General features: G+C 38.7%; 1 protein-coding gene across 2 annotated transcripts in view; it reads left to right on the top strand.

Moving 5' to 3' along the window:
- The window catches only part of FBXW7 (F-box and WD repeat domain containing 7), a 147471-nt gene that overhangs the window by 33387 nt on the left and 87674 nt on the right, over nucleotides 1–26410 (top strand). For both annotated transcript variants that reach the window (XM_060778836.2, XM_067468692.1), the window contains exon 2: nucleotides 24846–25412. In XM_060778836.2, coding sequence (XP_060634819.2) covers nucleotides 24915–25412 — 498 coding nt within the window. In that variant the 5' untranslated portion in view covers nucleotides 24846–24914. The remainder of the gene's footprint in view (nucleotides 1–24845; nucleotides 25413–26410) is intronic.

Here is a 26410-nt window from a genome sequence, read left to right as displayed (position 1 = left end):
TGCTTACCTGTCTTCAGTACCTCTACTGAATGAAACCCTGCTAGACTGACTTACACTGGTAGACCTCCTCCTATTGTGCTGTTTCTGGAGTTTGAGCAATCCTGTCCAAATTTGAAAGAGAGCAAATGTTTGTGCTTGATTAGCTTTGTCCCATGTGTGCAACTCATTGTTTTCATCTCCCCAGATCATCCAAGAGTCATTACCAGTATCCAGAAGGTGTCGGGCAGATGTCATGTTCACATCTGCCCAAAAAACACCAACCAAAAAACCCTTTGACATGAGAGTTAAACTTTGCACTGATCATTTTAAGCACATCAGTCTATTGTTTTCTTGTTTAGAAAAACTACCCGTGGAAGCTTTTTTAAACAAGTCATGTTTGCATTACCCAGAAGTGTCTCTTTCACTCCAGGTGACAGCCCCTAAGTTAGGAACAGGTCAAGCACAGGCAAAGAGGCAAAGCAAGAAAGAACAGGCTCTCACAGGAACAGAGAGGGAGAGAAGGAGGCTTTACAAAGGGTCAACACACACAAAGTTCAGGCGATCTTCTTTACATGGTTCCAATCATCTAGAAAAGTGGTTTTGTTGCTACTTCATAACTGTAATTTTGCTACTGTTACGAATCGTAATTTAAATATCTGATGTACAGGATGTATTTTCATTCACTGGACCAAATTTACCACAAACACCCAATACCCCCAAATTTGACTACTGGTAGGGTTTGGGGGGTGGGGGTTGATTTTGGAATTTGGGAGTTGCAGTTGCTGGGATTTGTAGTTAATTTACAATCAAAGAGCATTCTGAATTCCACCAACAATGGAATTGAACCAAATTCCATGACCAACAGAAAATATTGTGTTTTTTGATGGTCTTTGGTGACCCCTCTGACACCCCCTCACGACCTCCCAAGAGATCTCGATCCCCACATTGAAAAACACTTACCTAGAACCATTTCTTTGCATTCTGAGTTGATAGTACTATATACATCTTCAGCTGTCCTGTTTATCTGGACTGCTCTTTTCATTAGAATGTGATAAGATCTTTGAATATCTATAGTCAATCATAGCTGAATCTCTAACCCCATTAGATTAATCAGCATAGGGCTTTTAGCACCTGTGTCATCTTTCACCACTTTTTCCTTTGAGAAACCACATGTATTGAACACAGAATGTTCTGTTAGATTTCTTTTTCTATCTTCTAAATCAATCAGTCGATAGTTTTGAAATTAGCTTATCCTTAACTCAATTTTTGAGCTAAAACCTTGAGCCTGTAAAATCCTGCTAAGGGTTATTTCCTGGTAAAGCTCCACCCCCAAACCAGTTTACTCAGATCACTGTTCTTATTTTTGGGAGAATGCATGTGAGCAATACGTGTTTAGTTCACCTATGTCAGGCAATAATTTCTGAACTCAGACATCTGTTTTGGATGTCAGTTCAACCAAAAGTACTCCGGGTTGCTGTGAGTTTTTTGGGCTGTGTGGCCATGTTCCAGTAGCATTCTCTCCTGACCTTTTGCCTGTATCTGTGGCTGGCATCTTCAGAGGTTCTGAACATGCCAGCCACAGATGCCTCTGAAGATGCCAGCAAACCAAGTCATTCTGCCATTAAAGCCTTTGACAATATATCAGAAATACTCATTTGAGTGGGATTTTACTGATTTGTGAGCATTCTTTGCCAAAGTGGCAGAGAGCAGTGTTTTGTGCAGCTGAAAACAGTACACCATTAGGCAGTAGATTAGACAGTGGGTTATGGATAATGGTAAGTCCATATGGTGCCCTGAGCTTTGCTGAGGACATGTTGAATATTTCCATGTTTTCCAGTTCCACAAACAGCCAAAAACAGCAGTTGTGGCTTAGGAAATATGGAAACCTCTGGGAGATTTACAAGAACTCAGAGGAGCAGGAATCCTTTATTGCAGACCTCCAGGTTCAGCTCAAGCAACTGAGGCTTGAAAGTCAGGAAAGTATGGATCACCTTGGGAATGAGTGTAAGAAGAGACTTGAGGAGTGTAGGCAGTACAGGGAGCAGTTGTCATGAATGACTTTTCAATAACTTTAAAGCATTGGTTCTTTTTATTGCAATTTCCAGAGTGAGAGGGTGTAATAGAGCATATTACGTAGAGAGGATCACCATTATTTTGGAGATCCCACCGCTGTGTCACCAATTGTGAAAGATTACTAAACGACTAAAAGGCATGAAGGCTGTAGAGGCTTTGCCACCAACACAATATTCTGAGGAAACTTTAGTGCAGAAACTGGCTACCACCACACTTAAAAGGAATGTTCTGCTTTTGGTTTGGCAAGAGGTTTCAAGTAAGCTGGACTGTGCTGGATTCGCACTCAGGGCTCAGAACTCGGAGGTAACAACGAGATTCCCCTAAATAAATGCTGCCACCAATATGGAAACTGTTTCCCTAACTGCTATGGAACTTCTTCAAATAGAGGCACTCTGAAAGTTGTTTAATTGCGTGGATTTCAAAAATACAGGCACTTAAGCCTAATGGTTGCAATAATGAGATGAAGCTTATGGTTACTTTAAAACAGTTCAATACTTGGTTCCAAAAACAACTCTTCACTCCCTCAGGATATTAGCAGACTTCCCTCTGACTAGAATTCCTAAAACTCCAGATAGTCCTTTCCCTTGTATCTGTCTATACTCCATAACAGATATTCTTCCTAATAGCTGTCAATCTTCTCTAACTAACCACATTGGCTTCTTTAACTTCTCTTCTCCTAACTCTCTCTCTCTCCCAACTGTCTTCTTCAAAACCCAGAGCCTGACTACACTCTTCAACCACCAGATTTTGTCAGATTTTAAAATGTACCCTTTCAGGCAATTTTTTCTGCATTCCCACTAAGCTCCACCCACTTTCTCCCAGCCAATCACCAAGGTTCTTCACATTTCCCTCCAGGCTGCTCCAAAGCTCCGCCCCCTCTAGGAAATGAGTACTCTAAGATGGCTGCCTCCATGTACCATCTCACAAAATGGCTGCCAAAACACTTGGGCCTACTTCCTGAACTTTTCCCTGGCCTAAAAGGTCGGCAATTCACCACAGAGGGTATATCAGATTGCAGAAAAAACATTTAGACATACAGATTCTGTGCAACTACATTGGATGTCCAACTTAAATTACATTGGACTAACAGACAGAAAGAGGGAATTATATTTTCACTCAACATTCACACCACATGTGCATGCATCCAAATATTACCATATCCTTTTCTCCCTCCTTGGAGAAGCACCTGTTAAGTCAGACGCTGCTTTCCTGCAGCCTGCCAATGCATAGTTCCAAAACTTCTTTCTCTAAGAACAATTCCAAGGACCAGATCTTTGTTTTCCATACAGCAGAATCTGACTCCCTGCACAAAATCTAAGACTCCAAAAGTGCACTTCTTTCTCTTCCATTGAGAAAGAAGGCCAAAGTGACCGGACTGCTCCCTTTGCAAATCTGCCACTCTCCAAATACACCATTTCTCTCCTTCCCATGGAGCAGAGCATGGCGGGTGAACCAGAATCATCAGGTCTGTCACAATTTGAGCATTATTAGATTGAATCTTTTATAGGAATATTCTGCTGATGTAGTCCCAAAGTTGTAAATTAATGATACATGTCTTCCTTCCTGGCTCCATCTCAGATTCCTGGCCTGATGTTGATTCTTCTTGATTGGTGTTGATCTTATGTTGACTTCCTTCTTAACATTGTAAACATTTCCGTTATCACTGTCCCACTTCTAATCAGAGTTTACTTTTCAGTTCTTATTAGCAACTTTTAATTACATTCCAGCAAGCAGGTAGTTTAGTCATTGCAGGCCTTAATATTATACTTGTGTTTCCAAAATTAGTAACTCCATCCATACATCGTTCCATTCTTCCATTCATACCCACACATTGTTATATCAAATCCACATTTATCAAATCTGCAACTGATTTTTTTGTGACACAGTTGCAAGTGAACCTTAGGGATAACCTCAGTAGGGAAGGGTAGCAAAAATTAGCCATGACTGAAGAATTCCAGCTTTTTTAGACTGCAGTGGCTAGTGAGAAAGTCAGTGGTTGGATTTAGCATGAAATGTCTGGTCACGACTCTTAGAAGAGAAGGAGAGTGCAGAATCCCAAATGGTTGCCCTTCACAGGCATCTGGAAGAGGTAATGTCTGCTATTGTGTTCCTGGCATCCCAGGTTAATGAACAGGCGCAGAATGTAAATCACGATGCCTGTGGAGCTAAGATTAAAGACTTGGAAAGAGGTTTGGAGAATGGAAAGGGGTTGTTGTTGCTCTGAGAGCAGCTAATGTCATCCCTGCCATGGCAGAGGCTTTTTTGGCCCCAGTGCACTGAGTAGAAGCATGCAGGTGCCAGCAAAATCCAAGCAAGTCAGACATGCCAGAAGAAGCCCCAACAGATCTTGTATTCCATTAGCTGTGAAATCATTACCATTCAGGTAAAGGAAATCACGAGTTCGAAGATGGAAAGGGTAGATCAGCCTCAAACCGTTACAGAAACCTTTCTGTTTAAGGCATGAGAAAAACAATGATAGAATAGACATCAAAGGTGAGGATGGGTAGCAAATTTGCTCCAGTTAACTAGGGCATACGGCAGTCCTATGGAAACTCCTGCCATAGAGATTGAATTTTCAAATGTTTCTGCTCATGATACTTCCATGAAAGATTAGTTACTTTCTTTCACTTTTGATGGTCTAGGAAAGAATGTAATGTGCATTTTTGTGATTGAAATGCAGTCCTCATGAGTACCAACAGATCTGTTTGTGAAAGAAAGTAGTGCTAGGAGTCATGATCTGATTCCTCTTCCTGTGAATGAAGAACCAGATAATGAGTTTTTGTTGAAACTTTATGTGAAGGTTTTTATCCACATATTAAATTAGCAATGGCCACTTATGATCAGACTGCAGATAAATACCTTCGCCTGCACACCACATTTATGGATATTGTTTTTTTCTTTATTGAATATGTCAATAGACATGTGCAGCACCATCGACCTCCCAACTGGCCAGAAAGTGTTCTGGATGGTGCTGCTTCTTCAACTGACTACTAAAAGTTGCCTTAAAAACACAGACTTCATTCAAAACTAGAGTTCTTTGGCCATGGAACATTCCATCCTCCTAGCCCAATATTTGCTGTTAATCTTTTCTTTGTTGATGTTTGTTCCTTTTCCTTTTTATTTGCTATACTGCTTGTGCTAAGTACATAAATGCTGTAAACATCCCCCACCTGTACATGAGCTAACAAAAATTCAATAAAAGTAAAGACTGAAAAAGAGAGGGACCAGAAGAAACCCATAGATGCAGGCACCTTTGTGCCGGCAGAAAGCTCAGGGTTCCAACTAAGGAGACCATATGAGCAATATGAAAGACAGCCACCTCCACGTAGACAGGTTGTCTTGTTGCAAACCCCAGGAAGCTTTGATGGAAGTTTATACCTTTGGGCTTGAAGTGCAGAACACAGGAAATGTTGAACTGAAAGCAAAGATATACCCCACCCCCATACTTTGAGCTGTGCCTTGAGGGGTGGGATTTGTATATTGAGTTTTATGTCTGGTCCTCCAATTGAAGTCAGAGGGAAGCAGAAATGCACTTAATGTAAATGCTTTTCTTTTCTTGAGTTGAGGTAATCCAAATGGATCCTTTATAGAGAGTGTCATTAGTAAAGTGGGATGTTGCTACTGGAGCGGAGAAAAATAGTGGGAATAGTCCTGATGCTTACTAAGGTAGAGCGGGAACTGTGGAAGGAAGAATTATTGGTCCTGCAAGTATAGAGTTTGCCATTTGTAGGACCTGCCTCTTAATAGGACTGTAGATGAGCTAGCTAATGTGGTGGAGCAAGAAAAGTGGCTGAAAGTAGGCATTTTCAGTAAATTGTAGTAGAAAGACATACCAGGAAAATGAATACACAATGTTGAAGCTGTAGAAGTCCATCCTAGAAATGGTGGAGGATCAAGCTCAGCATCGTGGCATTGGGAAACAGTGCTTTTCCTGATAGTCAAGGGGTTAGCAGTTCTGTACGCTATGGCTAAGAGTTTCTAGAGGTAGAGGAAGACAAGATTGTATGCCTGGAGATTGGATGCTCATTATCAGCATTGGCAGTATAAACCTATAAGACAGGTCAATTCCTCTACGGAGAGTCTTAACTCTTGGAGAGCTTTCTGAAATGTGATTTACCATAACAAATAATCTCATTTGTCAGAAAATTTCTGTATTCCTCTGCCAGCCAAGTTTCTTCTGGGGTTTCTGTAAAAGATGTTAATTCAGGACATCAAATTGGGCTGAAGGATGGTGTGTTCCTGACACTGCAGGAATAGCTTCTGTGTGAAGATCCTCTGGTTCCTATCTGGGAGCTGTTCTTGGCGTGGTGTAGGTTGGTTGTGCCATACTGTGTGTGTGTGTGTGTGTGTCCCGTGTCAGGAGTGATTTGAGAAACTGCAAGTCGCTTCTGGTGGAGCTCAACCCACTCTCCCCGGATTCAAACTGCTGACCTGTCAGTCAGCAGTCCTGCTGGCACAATGGCTTAACCAATTGTTGAGTGGTGGCAGACTTTTCAGTGCGACTGCCTCTCGGTTTGTCACTTTTGGTGCCACTTCATTGTGTGCTTAAGTAGGAAGTTACCCTTGCTATGGGGTTGTCTTCCTCTTCCTTGGCGTCAAGGGTGAATCAATTCCCTTTGAGGCCTTGTTCTAAAACCTGGGCTCTTACCAACAATTCTTCTGCCTTTGCCTCTTGTGCCAGTGCTGATAAGGCAGCTTCTATTTTGGCTTGATAGGCCTGTTTTGCTGCATCTACTTTGGCTTGTTTTGCAGCGATTTCGGCTTGTTTTGCAGCTGCTGCTACATCTTCAGCTTGTCCTTCAATAATTTCTTGTTTTTTTCTTTAAGAAATCTATTTGTTTTGCAGCAGTCGCTGCCTCTGCTTTGACTTCCAGAAGCTTCATTTCCATAGCTAATCTTTGGGAATGGCAAGAGGAAGCACTATGATTTGAACTCGATTTTGTGCCTCCAGTTCTGTAGGAAGCACAGGATGATCTTGATCTGCCTTTAGATGCACAGCTCAACTTGCTTGACATGGCATTAACAGCTTTCTTTAGAACATGAAGTGACTGCCTTCTCCCTATGCTTCTTAGAAGGGTTGCAAGGTCTGTCACTGCCTTGGTGTACTCTTGCTGTGTGGATAGGACCTCCAGTTGCTGATCTACTTGCCATACTAACATTTTGTTGGATAAATCGTGCATGATGTCATCAAACTCCTCCTCTTTTCTTTTCCTTTCTTTCACCATCTCTGCCTTGACATTTAAGGCCTCTGGCATATTTATCCACTCCAGTAAGGAAATCACATAGCCCAACTGAGTTTCCCATACAAGGTATTGCAGCTGCAATATATCCTGGCAATCTTAGTATTTTCTTCCCGTTGTTGAGAGTGGTATCCTGTTTTACTTGTGGTTAAAATGTCTTGCCATATTTTGGAGCATTTGGGCTTCAGTAAATCTGGTGGAGCATAGAGGCAACACGTTGCACTGTTCTGCCCCCATGAGCAATCTTCAGAAAGGTGCCTTAACTTCATTAGGAGCAGATTGGAATTATGCAGATATAACGGACAGAATGAGGGCGAACAAATTGAAACTAAATCCAGACAAGACAGAGGTACTCCTGGTCAGTCGTAAGGCCGAACAGGGCATAGGGTTACAGCCTCTGCTTGATGGGGTTACACTCCCCCCAAAAGCACAGGTTCGCAGCTTGGGAGTGATACTGGACTCATAGTTGAGCCTGGAACTCCAGGTCTTGGTGGTGGCCAGGGGAGCTTTTGCACAGTTAAAGCTTGTGCGCCAGCTGTGCCCATACCTTGGGAAGTCTGACTTGGCCACGGTGGTCCATGCTCTGGTTACATCCCGTATAGACTACTGCAATGCTCTCTATGTGGAGTTGCCTCTGAAGATTGCCCGGAAGCTGCAATTAGTCCAACTTTCGGCAGCCAGGCTACCGACGGGAGCGGGGTACAGGGAGCGCACAACTCCTTTGTTGCGCCAGCTTCACTGGCTGGCAATTAGCTTCCGAGCACAATTCAGAGTGCTGGCTTTAACCTACAAAACCCTATACGGTTCCAGCACAGTTTACCTATCCGAACCATCAAGGCTGTTAAGATCTTCTGGAGGGGCTTTGCTTTCGGTCCCACCACTCTCGCAATCGCGTCTGGTGGGAATGAGAGACAAGGCCTTTTCTGTGGATACCCCCCCCCCCCCCCCCCGGCTATGGAACTTTCTCCCAAATGAGATCAGATTTGTGCCCTCCCTCCTGACCTTCAGGAAGCTAGTGAAATCCTGGCTATGGAACGAGGCATTCCCAGAATAATGGGGGAGATTGGCATTTGACCAAAGTTATCGACTACATATGCAGACGTAGATGGACATGATTTTATCTTGATGAATGGGCTTTTATGTATTTTATTCTACATGTATTTTAATTTATTGTTGATATACGATGTTTTAGATTGTATTGTTACCATTGAATTCTTGCTGTTAGCCGGTCTGAGTCCCTCTACGGAGGTAGAGAAGATCAGGATACAAAAGTTTTAAATAAATAAAATAAATAAAGCAAGAAAGGTCCCAAATTCTCACTCCTCCTGGGGCTAACAATTAAAGGTCTTTAGAAAAGGTTAGAAGGCTTGACTTAACTGTGGTTTCTGCTTGTTTTTTGTCTTATTTTGTGTCTTTTCTTCTTTGTCTTCTGTTCACCTGTTTCTTTAAATTACAGCACCAAAGGTGTGAAGTGTTTTATCCTCCTAACTCTCACAACCTTCCAAACGGGGAAGCAGTTGAGACTGGCTGCCAGGGTCCGCTTCTGGGATGGGCAAGTTCTTAAAGGGAAATGGCCAACTGTGGATCCCACCCGTAATAACTGTACAGCAAAAAGACTAAGCTCTCTAACCAAGGGAAGCCCAACTCGGGGGGGGGGGGGGAGCAGAGGTCTCTGTGGGGGCATGACAGTGGGACTGTGGATCATGAATATCTGGACTATGATGTACCATTTGCTTTGATAGAAGACAGCATAGAGGTGAGGAACTATCAGATACAAGGATAGCGAAATAATTGGAGATTGGGTGAGCTAGGAGAGGCTTCCTCTGAAAATTGTTGGTTTTTTGAAATCTGAATAGTGGAGATGCCCATTGATTAAGCCATCAGTAGGTGCTGGTTCTAGACTGGGTCAACATTTGGAGGAAAATGAAGGATAGACTTTATTGGTTGTGGAGAGTCTATTCATTCTGCATTTGTATGGAATAAGATTTCTATACAAATGGGAAGGCTGATAACACTAGCAAAAGGCATGTGTGCATAGAGCAGTGGTTCCCAACAATTGGCCTCCAGGGGTTCTGGACTTCAACTCCCAGAAATACCAGCCAGCCTACTAGCTGTTAGGAATTGTGGGAGCTGAAGTCTAAAATACCTAAAGGGACAAATGTTGGGAACCATTGGCATTCCTTTCCTGAGAAAGAATGATTTAACTGGGTACAGTAGACTCAGTAGATTCTCATTTAACCAGCACCCATGGGTATCAGTCAATGCCAGATAAATTTAGTTTCTGATTGATTGAAAGTTACTATTAAAAATAGGCCTAACAAAATTTATAGCCCATATGATAAACTCTGTATTGACTTGATATAAATATTGAAATACAGTAGTTATAAGCAAATAAAGACAAATAAAGATAAGCTTAACTTAATATAACATTTTTGCTAAAAATTAATTTTAATACTTATTCAAAGAATTTTTGACAGTTTTTTGAAAGTTGCTTGAGTTTCAGATAACTGAGGTCTACAGTAGATAGTGAATGGTTGGCTGTGACAGTGGGTAAAGGCATCCCAAGGAATGAGAAGTCTTGTGAACTGATAGCAGTGGCTAGGTTTGTCCTCAGTCTATGCTCAGAGGCTAGATTGATGGAACTTTATGAATTTCAGGGTCAGTAAAAGACCTTTTTGCCTTCTAAGAGCTCACAGTATCTGAATTTGAATGGTTTCCCTTTCATTTTGTGATTCTGTTTTGTTTTTGGCAGTAGACACCTTTTGACCTTTTTACCAGAAAAGCTTTTTGGGATGCACAGGGGTGTGTATGTGATTCCCACATTCTCTTGTTTTTGTTTTCATTCATTTATCATCTGATTTGCTTTAGCTACTCTGGGTAATTGTCTGTTTTAAAAACCTTTAGCCTGCAAGGTCTCACGGAGAGTTTAAGCTTGAGAGAGCTTTTACCCAAACCAGTAAACCCAGCTCGGTGCTCTTTTCAGTTCCTTGTTATGATGGGTTGTTCAGCCATTTCTCTCACTTGTTTTAGGTTTCATCTGCTCCTTTCTGACATGCCACTATTGTTCTTCTTCCTTATTCCACCTTTTCAATCCTTTGTTACCTCCAGTGCTTCTCTATTATATTTTCATTGTTGTAAGAAAAGTTCAAATGCTTTCTTCACAATGTCATAATGGATACAAAATCATGTTCTAATTGGATATTGCATTTAAGTTAAAATCAGTTTTATTATTCAATCTTGTCATAGCAAAATATTGTGTCACGTATAGGTTCTAGTTAGGTGTCTTAAACTGATGCTTCAACAAAATGGCTCAATGCGATGGACTGAAAGCAAACACCTTCATCTCTGACAATCTGTAATCTTGTAGGATAGTTGAATGATGCATGATGGGTCACAAGTTCAGGTTGCTTGCTGCACAGGAACACACTGCTTTTCTCTTGACTCTTCACAGTTTTTAAATGTGATGGAATATCATACTACTCAGTAAACATAAGATAGACAGTGAGACCAGGAGTGTGCTAAAATGATGTTATAAATTCAAATTTTAGTTCTTATCGGATTGGAGATTGGTATTAGAAATAGATGCATGTCACTTACCATACTTGGCCATGCAGTCTACCCTGCCTTCCCCTCTGCTTTTTACTAGTTTCTCCTACCAGTTTCCTCCTGAGCTGCCTCTCATCACCAATTTCTAACCATCTCATTCCCTAACATCTCTTCTCATGCTTCTGCTTACTATTTCACATCAACCAGAAGGGAAACCAACCCAGATATATGAGGAAAAAACTTGGTTCACTTTAGTCACACTAAATACGTCACAAAAATCCATGCTGTACTGGAAGATACGCAGTTGGAATTTCAGGACTGAAATGATTTTCACTAGATAGCAAGCGGGAAAGTTCTGTTTGTATATTCCTGAACTCTCTGGTTAGACCCTATATAAAATATGGAATCATAGAAACATAAAGAGTTGAAGAGACCACAAAAGCCACTCAGTTCAACTCCCTGCCGTGCAGGAATATGTCATTAAAGCACTCGCGACAGATGGCCATCCAGCCTCTGTTTAAAAACCTCCACTAGACTGAGGTAGTGTATTCCAATGTTAAATAGCTCTTACTATCAGGAAATTATTTCTCTTGCTTCAAGTGAGACATCTTTTCCTGTTGTTTTTATCTATTGCTCTGACTTTTAATCTCTGGAGCAGCAGAAAACAATCTGGCTCCATCTTTAACATGGCATCCTTTCAAATATTTAAACATGTCCACTGTGTCCCCTCTTAACCTTCTCTTCTTCAGGCTAAACATATCCAGCTCCATAAGGAATGCCTCATCGGGCTTGATTTTCAGAACTTTTAATATTTTGGTTCTCTTCCCCTGGACACATTTCAGTTTGTTGATTTCCTTCTTGAGTTGTAGTGTCCAGAACTGGACACAGTATTCCAGATGATGTCTAACAAAAGCAAAAAAGATTAGAACAAACTGAGTATGCCTTCTTAGAAATGCTTGGAACCAGATGCTTGTGTTTTAGAATATTCTGTGTTTGCATGTATGTGCATAATAAAATATCTCGGAGTGCTGTTGCTTTCTTTGATCTCTAGGCCAGTCCTATTGATGCGGGCCAGAATCACAGTTGCTCTTTTAGCTGCCACATCACACTGTTGATTCATGTTCACAGAATCAAATAATAAATAAATAATACATAATCTAGTCCAACCCCCTGCCATGCAGGAAAAGCACAATTCACCCTACATTCTACTAAAGACTCCTAAATTGTATTTTTTATAATGAAAAAAAAAAAGAGTAGAAATTGCCATGGAGTTAACATGGCGGCTGTAAGTTTTACATTTTTGAGAGAGAATCTTGCTTCTACTCATGCTAATGTTTGAAGCTACTGTTCTTGGATTCATTTCATCTCACTCATTTGGAATGTTTAAATCTCATTACATTAATAAATTAAATTGGTGGCATTTATGATAGTGTTCCTTTCCTTTTAGTGCAGAGTCCAATTTACCTTGAAACAGAAAGTAATCTAGTTAATTCCATGAAGCATTAATTCTTGCTGTTTCAGCTGTTACTAAATATAAGGGTGATATACAGACCTAAAGAACATTTTTCTTAAGCATTGTCTGCCAAAACTCTATAATGATGGTGTACTTTCCCGCTATGAAATATTTTCATTTTGGCCCCAGAATCTGCCCCATATATTTGATCACTCTCTTCTCTTAATTTCTTGCCTAAAATGATTTTAGTTGTTTAAAACACTTACTAGTATTCTTTAGTTTGATTAGCATTGAACTCCATTGGGTAATTGGGGTCCCCTAATTTAAATACGGTTTGGTTCTATGGTGCTTACTCCATGGAATTTGTTCCGTGGAACTTCATGTTATGCGAAGCATTACAAAACGTGGTTGAAAGCCTCAAGTTGAGTGATTCCTAACCTTTTTTTGACCAGGGACCACTTGCCAACATTAGTACCAAAAGGGTTACGAATCAGTTTTTGATCAACTTTAGATTTGGTTTGGTTCTTTGGGGTGCTGATTCAGAAAATTGCATTGGATGGACCACATCAGCTCTAGTTTCTGATACAGAACTTAGGCCATCCAGTAGTTGACATCTGCTCCCCCAGAGAAAACCATATTTAATAAGTCTCTGCACTATTAGAGGGTTTTGTGAGACCAGTCGCTCTCTTTGCAACAGTGTAGTAATTGTGAGGTCGCGGACCATATTTTAGTTCTTGCAGACCACTGGTGTTCCATGGAGCATAGGTTGGGAATCATTGCCCTAGTTTGTAGAGCTGTTGTAAGTTGAAGTGGACTTAACAGGAACCAACATGAAGAGAAAGGTAACTTTCAAAATATTAACCAGCTAGCATTGAATTGTAGTTTTCTTCATTGCATCTTATTCTTCCATCTTAGAGTAATAAAAATAAATAGAACACAACTAGGTATAGAGTATGGAAGCTGCATCTTGGATTGCACTGTTTTATGTGGTAAGCTAAAATTCAGGGTGGGATTTAAAGATCTCCCACATCTTGAAGGGTATGAAAATGAACAAAACTACTAGAAATAAATTGTATATATTTCTGAAAAGTACATAAAACAGTGTTGTTTTAATTGATTTTTTAAATCGTATCAGACAACTGGCCGTTATCATTGGCAATACATTGCTGAGGATGTCCTGGGTTATTTCAGGTGGAACGCTCTGTGCGTCATGATCATAGAATGGTTGTTCTCATAATACACTTGAACAACAAAGCCCCGATATTCACCAGTCCAACTCATGATGGGTAGTGAAAATGGCAGAGCCTAACCCAATGAATTAGACCTCTCTATCCCCAATACAATCCACACAGTATCTCCTTGAAATATGAGAAATATTTATGCCTCACCCTGTAGTTAAGAGTCAACCAGCTTGGAAGCTAAAATAGTTAAATAGTCTCTAGGCAAAAACCTTACCAAACTCCCTTGTTTGGTGAGAACTGTCAATCACTATTTAGTGGAAGAGTGGGAAGATAAAAAAATCAGGGAGTGCCATAAAAGGTGGAAGAAGACATAAGTGAATTTTAAAATGATCAATCCCACACTCCCTACAGTACTTTGTTGCCAATCTCATACGGTGATAGTATTATATCAAGACTGACTTTACTAAGTGCTTGACAGAAAATGATAATGCATAACATAATATTTTGAAAACAGAATTCTTTATAAGTGATTTATCATTATTCCCTTCAATAGATAGAGTGATCTTGAAATGAAAGTGTGATGATTTGTTGCAGCTTAGGATGGGATTTGAGCAGCCTCAGAAGCATATAAGTATTACCAACAAGCAAGTCCTTATTGATTGATGGATTTCATTTAATTTAGACTCAGCCTTAATTTCAATATGAGACCCAAGTTGGCTAAAAATATTACTTAAAACAAGAGACAGTGAAGTGAATACCCAAATTAAAACTTTGGAATCTTCAAATGGTCCAACAGTGGCAGATTTCTAAATGGGGCGACATACAGGGAGCACACAACTCTCCTGTTACGTCACCTGCACTGGCTGCGAGTTTGCTACTACTGAGCACAATTCAAAACCCTCAGTGGTTTCAGACCAGCTTACCTGTCTGAACATTCTTCTCTATATGAACCATTATGGAGGTTAAGATCTTCTAGGGAGGCCCTGCTCTCAATCCTGACTCTGTCGCAAGTGCAGTTGGTAGAGACAAGAGACAGGGCCTTCTCAGTTGTGGCTGCTTTGGAACTCTCCCCCTAGTGAGATTTGATCAGCTCCCTCTTGGCTTTTAGAAAGAAAACAAAGACGTGGTTATGGGACCAAGCTTTTGGCCAGTAAAACAATGCAGTGCAAAAGATAATTGGGAAATATGTGCAATGACAATTAGAATGGCTATGTTGTACGACTTTTGGATCATGTGATTTTAATATTTATACTAGGATGTTTTTAATGCTTTGTCTTAATGTTAAATGTTGTTTAGTGTTATGTTTAATAGTTTTAGTGGTTTTATTTTGTAGTTATATGTTTGTTCCTAGTTATTTTGATTTCTTTCTTTTTACATGTATATTGCCATTGAATTTTTCCCATTAATATGTTGTAAACCGCCTTGAGGACCCCCCCCCCCCCCCCGGGATGAGAAAGGCGGTATAGAAATACAATAAATAAATAAATTTGATATTAAAATATTAATTTAATACAGTATTTAAAATGTGGCTAAAATGTAGATATATAGCTTGGTCTATTTAATGGATCTGGGTAAATAGAATGACCTTAGCTTGCTAATGGAAATAGAGCAGAGGGGGCTCTGTGTTCCCACCAAATGTTCCCACCAAATGTCTCTGTATTCCCACTAAATGAGACCAAGGGAAAACCTTTCCCAAGGATGGAAACAATTGTACAGGTTCACACTGGGAGATACAGTTGATCAATAGTCTGTGTCCAAGCTATGTAAGGCTTTGTAGATTATAAATAGCGCTTTGAATTGTGCCTGGAAGCAGACTCATTGCTGATGAAGCTGTTTCAACAGTGCAAGAACTCAAGATGTTATTCCACTTGCTGAGAAGGATTGGTGACTGGTGATTTTGTTCTCCAGTTGCAGCTTAAGGCACCCTAAACTTCAGGAGAATGAGAAGGGGATCTGGAGTTTGCAAAGAAACAACTGGTTAACTCTTCAGAAGTAACCATAAGGTTTAAGGGTCAAACTTCATTCTGGTTCCTTCCTGTGAATTTAGAAGGTAGTGGAGTGATAAACAGTTTTATGTAAAGACCAGTATTTTTGAAACAATCCAGATCTTTAAAACTCAAAATTCGTGCTAAATGCTACTTTTTAAAAAATGTAAATGCAACATTCTGGGCAAAGGAAATAGGTCACTACTATTATTCTCCATGTTTCTGCTTATACTGCAGCTTACTATTCATATCTTCTTGTACTGATTTAAGTTGGCAATATCTGGGAAGTGTGCAGGTTACTTTTCTACAACTTTGAGTTCTGAACTGAAAAAAGGGTATGATGATGTTGTTGTTGTTGCTGCTGCTGCTACCACTACTACTACCATTATGGTTACTGCTCTACTACATGTAGGGCGGGATTTGATCATTTATTTACTGTAGTTTTGTATATTTTTAATTACAGGGAGATAAAGGAACATGGTAGTAATGAACACATTGCTCTTCAGATAGCAAGGAACTAATGGTATTAACAAGATAGTGATCATCCTTATCATAAGGTGATGTATCTCCTTAAAAAATAAAATCCAAGCTCTGAATATGAATGGGAGGGTGTTAGGTTACATAAGTCCTACTTTCAAGTTTCCCATATACATCTGAATGGTCAACATGGGAACAAAATGTTAACTTAGAACAGTGGTTTTCAAACTGTGGGTCCCCAGATGTTTTGACCTTCAACTCCCAGATATCCCAACAGTTGGTAAACTGGCTGGAATTTCTGGGAGTTGTAGGACAAAACACCTGAGTTTGAGAACCACTGACTTAGAGAGACCTTTGGTCTGAGGCAGCAGATCTTCTTTTGTTCTTATAACTAAGGACATGATAGTGGTTTATAAAATAATAAAATAGTGGAGAGTGGACAGACATATCTTCCCTCTCTCACTACCTCAATTGGGATTACCAAGTTACATTAGTAATAGGTTCAAAACAGACCAAGATACTGTGTTGCACAATACATAATTAACACATGGAATTCATTGCTACAGGATGTAGTGATGACTATGCTTGGATGACTTTTCAAAGGATTACATTTCTTTGTAGATAAAGTGTAGGCCTTTCAAAGGGATGCATATATACAGAACAGCAGAGGAGGATCATATTCGTCTTTGATGATAGTCTGGAGAGTATGTTTAGACAAAGATGGTTTGTTGCATATCAACTTTGTTGCAAATATTCTGGCTTTGTTGCAAATATTTTTTTTAACCAGGAACCTTGTCTTGCTGTACATCATAAAAATATAATCCATATTGCATTAAAGAGGGTTGCATCAAAGTTGACATGTTAAAGAAGTAAATTTTAATGGGTTTCTATGGAATGTTAGTATAGGTGTTGAATTATGAATCTGGGAGACCAGGATTCAAATTCTCACTTGGCCATGTTCACACTGGGTCCACACATTCTTGGTCACAGTGGAGGACCATGGCAAATTCTCTCTTTACAGATCTTAGCAAGAAAAAGCTGTGATGGCTTGTTTTAGGAGGCGCACCACAATCTTCCCTCCTTCCCCAGGCATATTTAGGCAGAAGTAAGTATCTAGATAGTGATGTTATCTGGAGTGGAAGGCATCTGAAGGTTGGGGGAATCCGAACAGAATTGTATTGGTGTTTAAAAAGGGATGGATTGTTGATGGCCGTTGGAATTTCTTTGGTCTGAATTGACTAGGCGCACCTGCCTTTCAGTCTAGCCTTTATTCCCATCACACCCATTCATGAAGTTTAAAGCGTGAATCTTTTTCTTTGTGCTTTTTCACATTATGTATAAGTTCACTGGCAGGATGCGAAACACTATCTCTAATGTTGTTTCCTAATGACAGTAACAAGGTGTGTCTTACTTCCTCAGCTCTTCCCTAACTCCTCATGTCTTTTAAAAACCTCCTCATCTTTCATCACTTCAATTTCCAATCTTCTAACAGCAAAAAGCATTAGATCCTCATCCTCTGGTAGCACAATGTTTATTTTTTTTCTGAGAATACAAATGCAAAGTATGGCACAAAGAATGGAGGACCTATTCATTCCTTTTCTGCTGTATGACATGATGAAAATGACTTGCTTCATTATGTAATTTATATGGTGGTATAATTTGATATATGATTTTTCAGTGGCATCTTCCATTCCCTGTAGCTGCAGCATGAGGCTGTGGTGGTGGGGCCCTCAACAAGCTTGTGGAGCTATTAGGGATCAAACTGTTTTTACTTCCCAGCCCAATTTACCTGCCCGAATGCAACTCCCTCTATGAACCTTTATGGAGGTTTAGATCTCCTGGGGAGGCCCTGCTCTCAGTCCCACAACCTTCACGGCTGGTGGGGGACAAGAGACAGGGCCTTCTCAGTGGTGGCCCCTCGGCTGTGGAACTCCCTAGTGGGATTAGACTAGCCCCTTCCTTCCTGTCATTTTGCAGACAAGTGAAAACTTGACTTTGGGAGCAAACATTTGGCCCAGCATAATTATCTGTGCAATATGGTTGGAATTGGCCTTGGGTTGATGAATATGATTATTTGATTGTCTGGCTTTGGATATATGCACAGTAGTCTTCTAATGTTTACTTATGTGGTTTTAATGTTGTTTTCAATTGTTGTTTAATTGCTTTTAGTTGTTGTTTGGGCAAGGAATAATGCTACTTATATAAGCTGCCCTGAGTCCCCTTCGGATGAGAAGGGTGGGATATAAATGCCTTAAATAAATTAATAAATATTTTTGTTACAGACTTTGGTGAGCAATTGATCCCTGCTTCATCTCAGCTTAATTTCATCTCTCCTTCCTAGTCACTCCAAAAAGTCATAGCAGCTTACATAAAAACCACTTCGTTTAAAACACACGCCACATACCATCTTGGTATTTCTCTGCTTATTCCAGCACTCTCAATATAATGGTCCCATTATGGTTATAAGAAGGGTATTTTCTGAGTGTGTTCTCTGTTGGAGGCAGGATTAGAAAGATAACACACAAAACACAGTGATGTTTTCTTATTTATAAGCTTCTGTTTTTTCTCTCAGCAATGAATGGAAATTGCCTGTTGCTCCTGCAGATCAGGAAAGGAAGGATGTCAAAGGCATGACTTTGTAACTGACAGCAGAAGGGCAGGAGGGTATAAGGAAAGGGTTCTAGCTGTCATAGGTTGAAAAGGTCCACTTGCAACAAAAACAACATTACGGTCCAGCCGGAATTAAAAATTTCTGATAGACATAGGTAGTGAAAGGGAGAGGGAAGACATTTGAAAGGGTCTTATGAAGGAGAGAGGCAGGTATGATACATAATGAGGAAGCAGAGTTATAAAATATACATTAGAATTTATATCTGGATTCCTTTACTGAAAACAATGAGCAAAGAAGTAGTTTGTTCCAAAGGTATTGTTTTCATGGTTTGAATTTTTCATGGTTTTGAAGTTTGGTTTTGGGGAAACTGGATTAAAAGGTGAAGTAGAAACAAATTTGTATTTGGTTTGAGTCTTTATTCAGTGGTTTTAGGAAAGCCATTCAGTCATCTTTTGATGCTTTCATCTATAGTATGGGAGATAATAATGAGACTAACAGTTGTTGTCAATGTGATAATGATTTGAACACATGAAAGTGGTATATAGATGTTAACCATTTGGAAATATTAAGTTTTAAATTGGTGTTTCTCTACATTGAAAACATTCACCTTTTAGTTCTCATGTCAAAGTATTCCTTTTAAAGGAACAGTTAAATTATATATATATAACTTTTTCATTTGCTTAGAGCAGTTAATTAAAAACACGTAATGAAAGTTGTCATACAGAATTCAGCTTCACCTGCTGATTTGTGAGGACTGTTTTCTCCTACAAATCTATTATAATGCTTCAGTGGTAAAAACACACCCTGGTCCTGAACATGTTGCTTTTTCCATGGTAAATGATAGCAACTTTACAAAACTTCAGTAGCTTTCTATTCCCATATTAGACTTGTAGCCAAACAAGATGTTTGTGGTTATTCTAGTGGTTTTCTTTATAATGAGCCTTAGTATTCCTTAATAGGTGAGAACCTGTTAATGAAAAAGCATTAAAATTACAAAATGAATGCTGCAGTTCTGTTGCTAATGACTGACAACCAGTGTTCATTGAAAAATTTGAAAACTTTTTCCTGGCTTTTCGAAGTTATCTTGATCTGTAGAAGAGGCTGCACTCTAGTGGAAAAATAGAGAAATTGCCTCACTTGTTTAGGTTTGAAAGCTAAAACCTTAACTATGTTCAGTAATACTTTTAAAACTATTCTGTTGTAATTATAGCTAAACCTCAATATTTCAATCTCATTTTGGAAAAAAGAAACTATATTTCCATAGTCAAAGGTGTTTGGGTATTATTTCTGAAAGGATGCTTGAGAAGATCATGAAAGTGATGTGCGTACAGTGTTTTAGGGTTGTCCAAGTACTTTTTACTTATTTAGACGCTATTTTTCATCCCTAAATCAGCTCTCACGGGTCAGGCAGTTATATATCTCTATTGGCACAGCACTGAGGCAAAAAGAAAGGGCTTTTCCCAAGGTAACCCTAGCAAGTTTGGGCTAAGATGATATTTAAATTTTTCTTTGTAGAATTAATTGCTAAGGAAGAATAATAAGTCAAGGGAGTATTGCTAATTTTGTTTGATGTTATGCTTGATCATGTAATACTTACTTACTTAGGCGATCTCCCGCTGCCTTCCAAGTGTAGTGTCTTGGTGGTGGGTATGTAGCTGACTGTAGAGCCCTATTCTTGACCTGCATGTTCTTCCACAGTAAGAAAATCAGTTTTCAGGTAGAAGGCAGTCTTGATCAGGGTTGGCTTGATGTGCCTCTCCCTCGGTTCATGCCTCTTCAAATTCCACAACACTGCTGGTCACAGCTGAACTCCAGCTAGAGTGCTCAAGGGCCAGGGCTTTCCAGTTCCCAGTGTCTTTACCACAGTTTTTAAGGTTAGCTTTTAGCCCATCTTTAAATCTCTTTTCCTGTAATAACTAAAATATAGTTAATAATAGGTTTACTACTCCTCTAAAAGCTTTCCCCATCGCTATGTAATAAAATTTGAAAAAACTCTGTTCCTAATTTGAAAGTGTTATTCCTGTTTAACTGTGTGGTACTTACTTTGAAAGTGATTGTTATACTCCAGAAACTTTGTTTTTGTGGCTGCCACATGCTATGTTGCATTTGTTGGGACTTAATAAGATACTCATTGAAAATGTATAGCAAAATGTGCTGCAGGATGCTCACAGAAACAAAGTTTTTACACTTTAATAAACTTTTCCCACGTTTTTTATGATAGAATCAATTAGGAAATGACATGTATAACACAGAAACAAAAATTGAGTTACACAGTGTATTGATGTTTTATCATCTCTGGTATTAGTTTTCTAAAGAATATATTGATTGATCGATATATTTTGCACTATATCACAGCATCTCAGGGTGGCATACAAGTGAAATACATTTAAGCAATTTAAAAGAACTGTGCATAAGATTTAAAGCAATAACAATAATTTAAGCAGTCTAAAAAGCTATTAAAGAATTATCTAGTTAAAACAACGGCTTTAAAGGTTAAAATAGTTTTAAACCATATGCACGTGTATTTTGGAAGAAAACTGGTAGGCCCCCAAATCTGTAATTAAATGCCATGTTTTTACTTGTGGTTGGGATAAAGCCATTAGCATTCTACTATTGGAATGGCACAATTAAGAAAAACCCCTTCTGCCCTTACACAAAGTGCTGATCTTGCTGGTGGGAAGCAAAGAAGGACATATTGAGCAGACCGCATTTTTCAGTCAGGCATAGATAGCGAAAGGTGCTTCTTCATATTTCAAAATCTCACCTCATTTAGGACTGTGGATGTCATCATAAGTCCCTAAAGCTGGATCAGAAGCACATTGAAAACAGTTCAGTGCTGTCGGTATTACAATCAGCAAACAGTCTGTAGTGTTTTGTACTAACATCCGCATTATGGCGCAACAGGCTGAGTGTCAGCTGCAGTAAGATCACTCTGACCAAAAGGTCATGAGTTCGAAGCCAGTCAGGGTTGGAGTGGGTTTCCAACCAATTGTGTAGCCTGCTGTCGACCTTTGCAACCCAAAAGACAGTTGCATCTGTCAAGTAGGAAAATTAGGTACCACTTTAAAGTGTGGGGAGGCTAAATTAACTAATTTATGAGGCCATAAAAAAGACTCCAGCAAGTACTCCAGCAAAAAGCATGCGGGGAATGCGGAAGTACTTCAGCAGTGTCGCAGATGGACGATGAAGGCAACAGCTCCCCTGGCGGCCAGAAAAAGTTAAATAGCCTCTGACTATGTCTATATCTGTATATGTTGTATGTCAAAAATTGGCATTGAATGTTTGCCATATATGTGTACACTGTAATCCGCCCTGAGTCCCCTGCGGGGTGAGAAGGGCGGAATACAAAAGCTGCAAATAAATAAATAAATAAGAGTATACCCTGATTAGACTGACTGGACTCATGTAGCTAGGAAAAGTTGTAAATCGGTCAATTCTTGACCCCAAGCACTCTGAAGCATGTACCAGGAATAACAAAGACTGGTTCAGCTATGCTCTCAATCTATGCATGTGTTTCTTCAAGGAGAGCACAACCACCTGTAGCACAGATAGTTTTGCCCAATTCCTGGAACTGACAAGCCACCAATCCACAGAGCCTCCATCTTTTGGAGATTCAGTTTCAGTTTATTGGCCCTCATCCAGACACTGGCCCAGCACTTTTTATGCTGCCTTCAATGAAAGGAAGAAATAGAGCCGAGAGTTGTCAGCACAATAGTAACATCCAATCCCCAGTCTCTTGATGGTCTCGCCCAGTGACTTAATATAGATATTAAACAACATGAGACATAAGGTGCAGCCCTATAGCACTCTACCTGATAGATGTAATATCATTAATTTTGTTCTATTTTATTTGTGACATACCAGTTGCATTTGTTGTCGTTTTATGCATCATTATAGAATTTTTGACCAGAATCCAAGAAGCTAGTTCAATGTTTCCATACATGGTTTTTTTGAATATCTGTCCCCTTCCCCCAATGCAAAGGGAGAAATTGAAAAACAGCTTGTGATATCACATGAGGTGTTGATGTTCATTCTGAGTTGAAACTATTCTGTCAATTATAAAACTGTTTTGTCAATTATGAAATGGAGCCTGAACACAATAAGTAGTTTTTTCTTAAAGGTGTACATATAACCACATAATTATAACAGCTGTAATCAGTAGTATTTTAAAGTGTAAATTATCTCCTTGTGCCAGTGAGGTATATCTGGTGATTTAATTACTTCATCAGTAGAATATAGAATTATAATCCCTGACCAAACTCTGCATAAAATGATCTCAGAAGTACTTTATTCTCTGGTTTGTGCAATGAACTCTTACCTTATCCCCCGGATCCCCTTCCTGATATTTTACACTGTCCTATCTCCCAGTGTTTTAAAATTTTAATCTTTGAACTGGCCCTGACCATTGTGTTCATTATTAGTGGTTTATTGTTTTGATTTTATATTGCTGTGCTGTATATTTACATTTTGTATTTTTGTATTTTATGTTATTTTATTTTCTGATTTTTGTTGTGTTTTTGTTTTATGACAACCCTGTCATAGGGTTTCTGGGCAAGATTTATTTAGCATAGGTTTGTCATTACTTTTTGAATTTTGCCAATAACTAGTAACACTTTTCAGTCTTCCTTCTAAGAACTAGGCCTGACCCTGTATGGTTGTTCCTAAATGATATTTGTTCTTAGAGGCTAAGTCTGATTAAAGTTTTCTGTAGCAAAAATGTGTGTGTGTTATATAATTGTGCACCTAATAACAGTGTACCTTATAATAAAACTATAGAAACTGAAATTATGTGCTTCTGATAAATATATGTGTGTCTCATCTATATTTATACACAGGGTTAGGTTTCTTTTATTACAGTGTTCTACTAAAATCAGTGTGAATGCCATCAAACCGATACATGCCACAATTAATTTCATATAAACTTTTACAAAATAGGGTTTTGAATGACTGAATATTTTTAAAAAGTAAGCCAAACATCAGTCTGAAATTGGATTAACTGTGTAGGTTTACTATGAAATTTTATTCTGTGTTACATTTCCAGTAAAATTGAAAAGTTCGATTACCCTCAGTGTTGGTTCAGAAGGCGTGTACAGTGAATATATTTAGTTTTCAAATTGCCCAGCATAGTACGTTTATGATTTATGACATATTCCAGGTAAAGATATACATAATTCCTATTTTTCTTTTGAAACTCTTTAAGTTGTTTTAAATTACATATAAACAGAAAAGTAATCATTCCATTAATTCAGTTAGATATTTGGGAAGAGATTTATGTTTTGTTTAGCTAAGAGTTTCACTTTTTAAATTAAAGATGTAACTAAGTTTCTAGTCTTGTTTGATGGGCCTTGCCTCTGATTTGGGGAATTATAAGCATAAGAACTCATCAACATTGTCTTACTTTCTCTTCCAAATGTGCCCTCCCTCAGCTTGTGTGTGTGTGTGCGCGCACACACACACACAGAGGCACCTGTTGACTTGAAATCACCAGAATGAAAGTAAAGGTGATCATTTATCATCCAGGCAGGAAATGAAAAATATGTGTATCATAATTTAATATGGTAACATCTGTGTAACTTTTTCAGATCCTCAACATGAGTTTGCTTTTTGGAGAGGACACTGCTGATTAAATTTTAAACAGGCGTGTTTTTAGAAGAGTGGAATTGCCTCCATGAACACCTTCACCCATAGTATAATCCTTTGTTTTAGCAAGTTACAGTGAGAACATATTGGCTTTTCTGGATTTGATGATGGCATCAACATGTTAGACAAACTTTTCTGTCCTACAGAATAACCCTTCTACATGGTTTCTTAGTGTTGAAATTTTTTTCCTATGGTTTTATGCATTCATTAACCAGACTTTGGTGTGTGCTGCCTAAGGTGGATTGCTAATGAAATTATTAAAACACCATCTTCTTAGCCAATTGTGAAGAAAAGTATGGTTAGAAAGAGGTTTAAAAATTAATTTTATTATCTACATAATTGTAATTGTAATTGAGACTGTCCAGAATGCTCAATCTAAAAATTGTGGGCCGCAAAGTTTACATTAATAGGTGTTGTTTCTTGTTCAGTGTTCATATTTTTTTTCTATCTCGGCACACCAGAATTAATCTAAAGTTATTAATGTAATTACTTGTTAAATGGCTTGAAAGAGTGCTTAATTTGATATTGCACTGTCCATATTACATATCTTTATTTGAAATGTATCTACGTTTTGGGTTGGAATTAAAGTTGAAGTCCAGGTTTATATGTTGAGGCAGCATATTATCCTTATAACCATTTCTGCTTTTCTCTCTTTTCTAGAATGTGAAAACTTTTGCCTCTTCAGATAGTCTAGCAAAGGTCCAAGAAGTAGCAAGCTGGCTTTTGGAAATGAATCAGGAACTGCTGTCTGTTGGCAGTAAGAGACGACGAACTGGTGGGTCTTTTCGAGGTAATGCTTCCTCAAGCCAGGTGGATGAAGAGCAGATGAATCGAGTTGTAGAGGAGGAGCAACAGCAACAATTGAGACAACAAGAGGAAGTTCATGCTGCAAGGAATGGGGAAATAGGTGGAGGGGATCCTGGACATTGTCAAAGAAATGAGTCCCAGCAAGAGCGATTGGAAGAAAACAACAACAGGTTTATTGCAGTGGATGAAGAATATTCTGGCAACCCAGAAGAGGAGGAAGATGATGAACATGCTGGCGAACAAGAGGAGGAGGAGATGGAGGAAGAGGAAGAAATGGACCAGGACAGTGATGATTTTGATCAGTCTGATGAAAGCAGCAGAGATGATGAACACACAAATAGTAATAGTGTCACAAATTCAAATAGCATATTGGACTTAGCAATACATCAGCAGTCATCTCCATTCTACATAAAATCAAAGGTGAGTAATTATATTCTTTTTAAAAAGACAAAAACATAGGACTACATTATTTATAAAAGTAAATGCAGATTTACTATGTATTGATGTACTTATGTGTTTATTTTACTGTGATGCATTGTATATCACTAGTAAAAAAAAAGTCCTTTATTATGAAAAGAAATCAATAACGCACACAACAGTTTCATTATATTTTCTATAGTCAGACCTTTAGTGTTATAAGAAATATGCCATTTAAAAAATATTTGATGGCAAGTGAAATTTTGATCACAATTTTGTAAAAGAAAGATTAACTGAAACAACATGGATGATTTTATTGGAGAATATTTCAAGTTCTTCGTTTTAATATCTGAACCCGGATGTATTCATAGTGAATATATTATCAAGACATCTTATTTTTAATACTTGTTTGGCTTATGTGTCTGTCTCTTTCCAGGATGAGAAAAGTTTTGGGTTTTACAAGTTCTGATTTTTTGTGTCTTACTTGTATAGTACTTCTTTTGACTTCAGAATACTTCATTGCGATAAACAAAAACAAACTGACATTTGTTGTTCTGCTTGGTTAGATGGTGACCACTGGTGAAAAACGGCTTTCAAATCTTTCCACAGATTTTCAGTTGTTACGAGATCTAGCTTTTAGTATGCCATTCTGAGATATTCTTGATTTTAAACAATACCGGTGTCACGTGCGTGGCCACAATCCTAACCAAATACCTTCCAAAATAAAATCATCCCTGCAACATGAAGCTGTCATCTGCATGATTAATTGTGGGGATTATATTTTCAGGGAAGTGAACACCATTCACTTGCTTCATCATATTTTTCTGAAGTGTTGAATTTTATTCAGTTTTGAAGTACAGGCAGTCCCCAAGTTATGGACAGGATAGATTCTGTAGGTTTATTCTTAAGTTAAATCTGTATGTAAGTTGGATCAAGTACAATTTTTAAATGTAACTCCATCTCAAAATAATATATTTTAAAACTTTGGATAGTGTAAGGAA

Source organism: Anolis sagrei, chromosome 5 (assembly GCF_037176765.1).
Source record: "Anolis sagrei isolate rAnoSag1 chromosome 5, rAnoSag1.mat, whole genome shotgun sequence".
Taxonomy (NCBI): domain Eukaryota; kingdom Metazoa; phylum Chordata; class Lepidosauria; order Squamata; family Dactyloidae; genus Anolis; species Anolis sagrei.
This window is presented reverse-complemented; position numbering and strand designations above follow the sequence as displayed.